At 42.2% G+C, this 9,938-nt stretch overlaps 1 protein-coding gene and 1 non-coding gene across 2 annotated transcripts; both read right to left on the bottom strand.

Moving 5' to 3' along the window:
* Positions 1-1,129: 1,129 nt before the first annotated feature.
* RPS20 (ribosomal protein S20) lies at positions 1,130-3,984 on the bottom strand. The gene is made up of 4 exons (XM_050892864.1): positions 3,900-3,984; positions 2,627-2,726; positions 1,793-1,866; positions 1,130-1,353 (listed from the first exon to the last, which is right to left on the bottom strand). The coding sequence occupies exons 1-4, from the start codon at positions 3,900-3,902 to the stop codon at positions 1,171-1,173; spliced, it is 360 nt and encodes a 119-aa protein (XP_050748821.1). The 5' UTR covers positions 3,903-3,984; the 3' UTR covers positions 1,130-1,170.
* On the bottom strand, positions 1,944-2,008 carry LOC127013903 (small nucleolar RNA U54). Its single transcript, XR_007766145.1, has one exon. It is a non-coding gene; the product is annotated as a small nucleolar RNA U54 (small nucleolar RNA).
* Positions 3,985-9,938: the final 5,954 nt, after the last annotated feature.

Raw genomic sequence — 9,938 nt, 5'->3', positions numbered from 1 at the left:
GTTTTTTTTCTCTGCTCACACAGTTCTTGGAGATGTTTCCCAAAGAAGCAAGCTTGTCACAATCTGCGTGTGCAAATGCAACTAAGTTTCTAATTTCTCCCTTCTACCAAAGCTCTTGAGCCTGCTACCTAGAAGGATAGAATCCTTCTAAGGCTTTACATTCAATGAAATTAAGACAAGTGGGCAGGTGAGGGACTCCTGAATCCCTTGAGTGAGAAAGCTCAAGCTTTCACCACTGTTTCAGGTCTTAGCAAATACAAATGGGACCTCGAGGTCCACACAACAGCATCTTTCCTCACTTGTTTAATTAGAACTCAAGTTCTCTCCTATGCTTGAAGCAGAAATGGCAACCTGATCTTAAATGGCTGAAATGTAACAGTGTTCTTTCATTTAACTCAGGGCTTTATGTCTTGTAGGTTTAAGAATTAATCATAGTTCCTTTAAGGATTAGTTTGCAGAAGAAAAAACCCACCACCAAACTTGAGAAGCCTAAGTAGCAGCAATGAAAATGGCTGTTTTAGTGCTTTACATATGAAGCTCACCTTTAATATTACCTTTAATATTTAAATCTATGGAAATCTAAACCTAGGAAGACAACTAGAGAATTCCACAGCTTAGTTTTGTGACTCTACATGCAAGTCTAAAGAAAGAACTTGCTAAATTCAACGTATTCACCACAAATTATGAAGTTTTATAAATAACATCCTCAGGATCCTTTGACTGTGAAAAGCATGGGGGGAAAAAAAAAAAAAAAGCCAAGCAAGCTAAGTGTTAGTTCAGCCTTGCATAGCAAAAACTAAGAATTAAAAACTTGGTAATTTACCTAAACATCAATTTTAATGCTATTGCTTGTCTGGGTATAGACTAAGATTTCAGCCAAAGTTAAATCCTTTATGGAAAATACACTTTTAATAATTTAAGTGCTGCACGTCCATACAGTCACCAACCTCCAACGAAACTATGACGCCCAAGTTTCATCCTCCCGATGTTTACAACTGGCATATTCTTCCTTAAATATCATACAATCCTCTCACACAGCATTTTGATTATGATCTCTGTCGTCCTTCTTCATGAAAATCATCATAGGGCTACCCAAGACTCTTGGCACACATATGAAAACAAACAGTGATGAAAATTTGTAAACCAACTTTATTCAACGATGACCATCATTTAGGCATCGGCAATAGTAACTTCAACTTCTACACCTGGTTCAATGCTGATGGAAGTGATCTGCTTCACGATCTCGGAAGGGCTGTGTAAGTCAATGAGCCGCTTATGGATACGCATTTGGAAACGATCCCAGGTCTTGGAACCTTCACCACAAGGCGTCTTCCTGGTAGTGATTCGCAGAGTCTGAAGAAAAATCATCAACACAGGGTACTTAGTTGATACTTACAGAAGACTAATCTACAATCAAATCAATCCACCTAAAAATACTGTATGGTATCTATGTCACTGGAAAGTTACTTCTTAAGTTATATATAGATATAATAAGTCATATTCCACTGATGTTAACACTCCTTCCCTATATTCAATTTAATTTAAAAAAAAAAAAATCACAATTAAAATAAGTTGAAGGACAAAAATGCCCGTTCCATGTTCAACACGTTTTGCACTAAGCAGTTGCCCCAAGTGTCAAAGCAACTTGTGAAGTCATTATCTGTTTACACTGGGTCACCCTCAATTTAGTAGTACTGCTTTTCATCTCAACTTTTTTTTTTTTTAAAGATGTTTTAAGTGCACATTTGCAGGAAAAAAAAACCTTTTAAGACAGGAAAACAGTGTTAAGTACCTTGGTAGGCATGCGAACAGGTCCTTTCACCTTTAGGTTTTTTTCCTTGGCACCTCTGATCAAGTCAGCACAGACTGAAAAAAAAAAAAAATAGCTCAGGTTTGTGAGTATTTCTTTTGCTTGTTTTCTTAAGTGAAGATTTCAAACAAGAAGCTGGCTCAGAATAGCGTATGAATTGATCATTGCCATTCATTTTAAGGGTTATCCTCATAGCCAACCACACACAAGTGGAAGCATTACGCCACGGTGAGCAAAATCATGTTACAACAGTAGGCAAAAGCCATTACTACAAGCTTAAGCTGTATTTAAGCTGTTACCAGCCTTAAGATCCTGCATCAAACAGTGATTCTACAACATTTACACTATATGATTAAAACACTGGCAAAGCCAGTTCCTAAACAACAAGATTAAATAATTTCTTAAAGAATATTGAACTTCTAAACTAAACTCTCCATAACAAGAGTGACAAAATATCAATCAAGAAACCGGTGCCTTTCAGTTGTTATACATTCAAATAGTGACAACTAAACACCCCCCCCCCCAAGAACTAAAGGGAAGAAGCTGCACTCTTATGTTAGTCATTATGACACGAAGTCTTCAGCATGATGAAAAACCCCAAACACTATCTTCCATTAAAAATTAAATTAGAATCTACTTGTCAGTGTATGAAGTGCTTTGGGTTGACTTTGTTAGCCAAGTCACACACAAACAGGCAAACGCTAACATCTTTAATTACAACTGGTTTCAATACATTCTATTTTGCAATACGTTGTATCATATATATCATTCATTACTTAACAAGCTACCCCAATTAAAAAAAAAAGTATCACTCACCCTTCTCAAGTGATTTTACATTGCGACTTGTCAAAGTAATTCTAATGCGATGAATTGCTACCTCTTGTTCCACAGGTGCTTTGCCAGTATCTTTAAACGCCTAAAACGTTGAAATTACAAACATCAGATGCTACAGTCAACACCAACTAACGCTATCCGCAGCCTCTGAAAAACAGACTTCTAGAGCATAAAGAACAATTTAGCTATGGGACTATTTTATTCTACTGACCAGATGACATATCCAAAGGGTATGGTGGCATGGAAGAAAGGTGGGAACAGAAAGGAAGGGCAAAGTCCTAACTGCTTTGAGGAAGAGCAATTTTTTAAGTGGGTAACTGCATCTCACGGTGGGAAGCTGCGAGAACATCCCTCCCTGGTTCGCCTATATACAGCAGGCTGTCCAGTCACAAATACTCCTCGTCCTCAAAAATAAACACATTTCAGATTTCACTTATCTTACAACTTAATCTCACCACGAATTAAGTAACAAAAGTATCAACAAAACAGCAACAACTTAAACAGCGAGAACAAAAAGGGGCATCTGGCCAGAAAGACTAATTCTGCCACTCAGGAAACTGATTTGAAGAGCTGATGCAATTAAATGCGTGCAGATCATTGGGCATTACCGTGGACCCAGTGAACTGATGAAAGAAAATAAGTGTCAAAATATGGAGGAAGAAAGGTCTTAAAAAACCGTGGATGAAAGACGGTATTTCTCACATTGACGAGATACCACCTGTCGTATTAACTGACGCACGTTCCTCTAATTAAAGCCGACTTTAAGGGCAAACGCACCAGGCCTTACCACCACCACTCACACCGGGCTGAAGTCGCCTCCTCTCCGCCCGCTCTTCCCCGCGGGCAGCGGCGGCCCCATCGCCACAGGAGCCGCTCCCGAAGGGGAGCTCTGCGAGAAGGAAGCGCTACGGCCGCCGCGGCCTGCCGCGGCCCGGGCTCACGGACCGCCCTCCCTGCAGGCCGGCTTTCGCGGGGAGCCGGCTCAAGGCCCCGGCCTGCGGCGCCCCTCTCCCGCGTCCCCGCCTGTCAGGGGCTGCGGGAAGGCGCTCCGAGAGCCGCCCTAGCAGCGGGGGATCCATCCTGCACCCCCCGCCCCGCAGCCCTGCCCCGGGGGCCGAGGCCCAGGCGGCGGCCGAGGGCCAGCACCGGCGGGGCGCACGCGGCCGCCCGGGCCTGGCGGCCACGCGGCGCTGCCGGCAGCGAGAGGTGGCGGCGGCCCCTCTCCTCCCCCCCGCCCCGGCGCCCCCCGCCTCACCATGGCGGCAGCGGAGCCTTCCTGACCGACTTATTCCCGGGCGAGGGGCGGCGCGGGGCCCAGCGAACAGCGGTGAGCCAGGAGGCGGCGGGCGGCGCGGGGAGAGGAGGGCGCGGCGGCCGCGGGGCGCTTATATAGCGAGCGGCACCGCCTCCATCCGGGCGCTGCGGGACCTTTCACCCGCCGAGCCAGGGCCCGGAAGCGCCGGGGCGGGGAAGCAGGGCCGGCTTGGCATCCTGCGCGGCGGGTGCCGGGCGGTAACGGCTCCGTAGGCGCTAGTCGCGGCGCTGACAGCGAGTAACAGAGGGGAGAGGGGGCCGGGAGCGGCTGCGCCCGCCCAGCCGGGCTCGGCGGCGGTGAGGGGCAGGGGCGGCTGCTGCTGCTGCCGCCGCCGCCGCGCACCCGGCAGGGCTGAGCTCCGGGGCCCGCCGCGGGACCTGGCGAGCGGGCCGGTCTCTGCGGCGAGGGCGGTTCGTGGGGCTGCCGTGCCCCCTGCAGCGGGCCCGGCCGGCGCTCTGTGGGGCACAGCGCCGTTCCCTCTCGGGCCCCGTGGGCATCTTCCGCTCCTAGTTGCCTTTACCGGTAGACTTCGGCTTTCTGTTGGGGGAAGTACCGGGATCTGATATAGAAGCAAGTCGTTATTGCTTCCAGTGATAGCGAGCCCGTTCCCATCTAAGCCCCCCCCCCCCTTTTTTTTTTCTTTTTAGTCATTACTGAAAGCGGAGGTGCGAGAACAGAAGCTTTAAGTAAAAATGCTGTTTTCCTTCATTCTTAAATTTAAGAACTTAAATTCATTGTACTTATTGAAGTCCCTTGATTTATTCAGATAGGGCATTGGATGGATGTTTTTTAATGAGAACAGTCATTGATTTGGCCTGGACACTGATAACTGTCAGTCCCAAACCAAGCATTTTGCTGAGAGCATGCCTGTTTCTAGTTACATCACTACTTGACAGATTTATTGAACTGGAGAAACAGATGTTATATGTTATGAAATGATGGCCTATAGCAAGGTCACTGTGCTTATCTTTTAAAAATAATATTTTAATTCTAGTTTGGGGCTTTATCCAGTAACCATAGACATGTATAATGTTAGCAAAACTACTGCCACCTTTGGAAGCTTAGTAATTATTACAGTTATTCAAAAAAGCCTGCTTGGTGTTTTAATATGAACTTACTTTCGGCTATCACACTGCACTTAATATAATTTTTTTCCCCTACCAAATGCTTTATAGGTCCTCATATGGTCCTTAAACCTCATGTGATGGAGTTGACTTTTGTATGCCAATTATTCCATTGTGATGCTCAATTTTAGGCTTGTTTTGCACTTGGATCATTTGTACTTGCTCTTTGAAATCTCTGGCTTACTAATAACTTCTTTGGACTAGATGCTATATTCTGACAAAGCAGTTCCAATAAACGTGGATACAGAAGTTGTCATCCTGTTGTTGCTTCCTGAAATACAGCAATGTCTTTTGCCAATGGAGATCAGTACTTGAAAAATCTGTTTTGATAATAGTCCTGTTTCTCTGGCCTCTTCCTCCCTGCAATGAAAGCAGCATTTGGTTTTGGTGGTTTGTTTTCTGAGCCATGTAACAATTATATTAACAATTTTGAACTCACTTATGCATAAGGAACCCATGTTTACTCTGTTATCAGCTATTCCAACTACTTCCTGAGGAAGTTTTCCATCTATAAGTGTTTTGTATTTATCACTCTTAAATACATGACCTCACACTGATCATGCTGAAACACTTAATTTTCCAGTAATCCAGATGGTTCCCAATCACCAATCTTGCTACATTATTTACTTAGAGCTTTCATTAACGTTCTTAGTAAGCTTTATTTCCAGATAAAATATTGAGTAGCTTGCTGCCAAGAACTAATTCCTGTGGGATTCAATTAGAAATATGTCTGACTGAGTCCTCATTGATGACACAGAACTGTAACCTTAGTTTTAATTTACTTACTATGAACTATATATGCACAACTATGCCAGTTTCTCTGTGTCCTACTGAACAAGTCAATGTACAAATGTGTTGTAGCAACGCTGTTCCTATTGTCTACCAAATGTATGCTGTAATTGCATAAGAAAAAAAGTCAATCTGAAAAGATATTTTCCATACATTTGTGTAATTTAAGTAGAATTTCCTCATTTATTTCTTGTTCCTATATCAAGAAGTCAGTTACTTTTTTTTCCCTGGGATTAATGCAAAGTTGACAGTAAGTTCCTGAATTTGTTCCTTTCTTACTCTTTTTTTCTAGTATTGGCATCACCTCAGCTTTCTTTGAGATTTTTTTTTTTCTGAGCTTCCCCAGATTTCTCAAAGCTTATGGAAAATCCACATTAACAGCACACAAGTCTCCTTTGCCAGGTCTTAAAATTCTTGGATGCAAGCTATCTGGAGCTGCTGATTTAAAAACCGCCTTACTTCTCTTCCTATGTTTAAGGCTTTCCTTAGCTATTGTTAGAATTTTCTGATATATGTTGTTTTTCTCCACAATTGTAGAACAGAAATTTATCTGAACTTCCTGAAATATGCTATAAAAAAGAAAAATTCCTTCATGCTATTCCCATGAGTAAATATCCATTGTAAATACAACTTTTTGCTTACCTTTTTAATATTTTGTCATTCTTAGCTTCTAATTCGTATTTTGTATTATGCCTGGTTTTCCTTTGGTTACATATTGGTTTTAACGTAGGTTTTTCTCCCCAGATAATGCTAACTTTAGTTATGAGATTGTGACTTTGGTCTTATAATACACTGTTGGTGTATGCTTTTTAGGTGAAGCTTCCAGGAGTGTTTTCTTCATGTCACGTAATTAAGAAGATAAACAATTAAGAAGCAAGCCATGCTTTTAACATGACTTAGTAGTCTGTAGCAGAAACAATACCTAATTTCATGATTTATCACGTAGAATATTGTTCCATGTGCATTCATGACACTTTCTGACTTTATATTGTTTTTTATAGATTACTGGGGTTTTTTTATCCCTTCCTTTGACCAGTTTGTCCTTCAGAAACAGTCCTGAGTAATGAACTGAATATTTTGTTATCCATATATTTTCCACTAGCTTATAGTAAAACCAATTAGATTCAATTTATGCTTCCAAATTAGTAATTCAGTTCCTATCAATTAAATATGTGTGTGTAGGGAGTTAGGTTCTTGTCAGGTTTGTGGTCATTTGCTCAATTTTAGCCTGATCATCTTGACTTTGTGCTAAATGAATGGTCACCTGATTCTTCAGCTACTTAATGCCATTGCATTTAATCTTGCTAAGTTTTGCCTGGGAAGGTTTTTTTTTCCTCTGTGACAGGCTAAATTATACACGTTTTTATCCAGAAAAGGTGTCCCAATGTTCTACAAATCTAAATCCATTTAGTCTAGATGTCAATTAACCTTCTGTCTTCCTTTGTTCATGTGACAAAAAGGATCTTTGAGGAGATCTCCTAGATGTTCTTGTAGTGCTAGAGTGGTCGTAATTCAAGAGTAGATCCTGATATGAGTCTACCTACGTGACTGAAGAGTTAACTGAACGAGCATGTGCCTGCTGTCACTCAGCATCTTCTAAAGGATTGTAGTAACTTCTCGAAATGAAGGCTTGTGCGGTTGTCTGGTGAATGCTGAACTCTGATTTACCTTTGGGTGGTTCAAAGGACAGACATATTCCCCAGGCTTTGCAATTGGCTTGTGAACACCATTTATTCTTTAAGTAGACTTATTCTACTTATTTCACACAGGTGGCCTGTGGATGGTTTTGGCAGGGCTCGCAGCAGCTTCCTTAAATCTGCTTGTCATTTTTCATAATGATTATTTGATGTGGGCAGCTCCCTGGAAGCTACCTGGGTTATGCCAGCCTAATGCCTCTAGTCTTTGCTTTCAGTGGTGGTTAACATATTGCCAAAATATATCCCTATTTACTTGAAAATCACTTCCTTCTCCAAGGTCTTTGAGATCTGAACACACTTTTAAAGATTTTTTTTGAACTTCTGGTCATAAAGTACCTGTGAAGCAGGATCATACTCGAGGCTTCTCAGGAAATCATCAGTAGGTGGTGGAGTATCTAAACCAGTCAGCAGCAATCCAATGAAAGTTATTTTCAAGCGTTTTAAGAAAGGCTTCAACATCTGCTTGGTCTTAATTGGAGGTATCTGCCAATCCTCTTGTGTTAACTTGAAGTTACTCAGTTGTATCATGTCTCAGAACTCTCCTCCAAGTTCTTTGCTCAGCAGTTGGGTATTACCTGTTAATATCCCTTTGTCCTCTCTAGGTTTTGAACATCTGTATTTACTGTGTCTACAAGTGCCTCAGCTATTGAAACTTCCAGAAAACCCACTGGAACTGAAAACATCCCCTTTTTAAAGATTGATTTGTGTAGCTGGGTAGTTGCTAACTGGCAACTGATGTTCTCTGCAGGTAGCAGATGGACAGAACGCACAGGGCATGAGCACCAGTCTGCAGCTGGAGTTCTCATATTGCACCTAGTCTGTCCATTTTAAATTTTCTAACTTTTCGTGCCAATTCTGGCATAAAGCTCACCATATAAAAATGCAACTCCCCTCAAAATATAGGCTCTGTTTACCTTAAAAATTTCTCGTGTAACAGTGGAAAACATGAACTAGATCCATGACTCAGAAAAAGAGCAATTGGGCTTTGATGAGGTCCTTTACTGTTGACAAATGTTGCTGGAAATATTGATTGTTAAAAGACTTTTTCAAGTGGGCCAGATGAACTTCATAGTTATCACCACAAGCTCTCTCCTTCTAAATATGTGCTTTACACCTGACATATAATACCCTTGGCTTCTAATATCATTGACCCAGTTAGAGCAAAACCTCTCCTTTGTCAGCTTGTTTTGCCTTGTTCTCCTGACACAAATCACAGTGACAAAAATTACGTAGCTGCTAATATGCTAGTGCATTTCTAGTGACACCGAATCTGTGATACATCACTGCAATATGTCTTTGAACACTCAGGATTGAAACAGGATTGTACATCTGGGCTGCTTTCAGGAGGGTATTATTTGCATTTGTCCTGCTCTAGTTCAGTCTTAAGATTTTTTCCAAATTGTTGAATAATGTCTTCTCTGCTTGTCTGGAAGAATGTTCGTTGCCTCTTCACTCCTTGCTCTGCAGATGTGATGCTTCTGTCAAATTTGTAATAACGAAACAGCAACTTTTTGCAGAGAATAACTGTGCAACTCACATAGTCTTGACAAAACCAGGGTGGTTTATTGATTAGCAACATGTAATTTGCCAGTAATCAGTGAACTATATATTGTGGATCAGTGTCAGCAATACAACAGAAATTACAATACTAGATGCTTACAAAGTGCTAATAAGCACCTACAAATTTCTTACGTACCCTTCTACAACTGATCCCACTTACGTATTCACACAGTTCTACGTGCATATCCCCTCTTGCGAGAAGTGCGGGTTACAAATGCACACTCCCACTTTTGGGAGTGCAGATTCTCCTGTTTCTAAATCCTTCTTGTTGGAGATGTGGGCACGTGTACCTGTGCAGCTAATCCACGTGCCGGTGAAAACATACCCTGTGAGTTCCCATACGTGCTCCTGAGAGGTGTGCCCCTGCTGCTGCGCCTCATCCTGTCAGTCCCCTAGCCTGTACTGGGAGTGGCGTGGCAGCTACTTACCATGTCTGTTGGGGAGGATGTTGCCAGGCTTTAGAAGTAATAATACCTGCTGCTCTGGTAGTGCTTTCCCACTCCAAGGTTTCGTCCAACAATGACAAATTCTTATGCTGCTTTTCAAGCTAACTCTCTTTTCTCAAAAGGCTCTCTGTAATCTAATCCCCTGGTTACTGTTTAATCTGGGTGATCATTGTTTTAAGCAAGCTTTGTTATTGTTAATTTCCTCTTAGCGTTATCAGGTTTTGGGCAAACATCCTCTCAGAACATGCCGATTTGGGTATTCTGTTCACACACGCTATTTACACTCACATTCCTACCGTATCATCTGTTGTTATCCAGGCCACATTACCAAGAGGGGGCCATGCAATTCCTGTACAAAAAATC

This window comes from Gymnogyps californianus, chromosome 2, assembly GCF_018139145.2.
Source record: "Gymnogyps californianus isolate 813 chromosome 2, ASM1813914v2, whole genome shotgun sequence".
NCBI classification, from domain to species: domain Eukaryota; kingdom Metazoa; phylum Chordata; class Aves; order Accipitriformes; family Cathartidae; genus Gymnogyps; species Gymnogyps californianus.
Note: the sequence above shows the minus strand (reverse complement) of the source record. Positions and strands in the feature narration are given on the sequence as shown.

Excerpts from the sequence above, each read along its gene's own strand:
- RPS20 (XM_050892864.1), bottom strand. Across the intron at positions 1,867-2,626 it reads TGTAAAATCACTTGAGAAGG|TCTGTGCTGACTTGATCAGA; the intron begins GTGAGTGATACT and ends TTTTTTTTTCAG. Across the intron at positions 1,354-1,792 it reads CTGTTCGCATGCCTACCAAG|ACTCTGCGAATCACTACCAG; the intron begins GTACTTAACACT and ends ATTTTTCTTCAG.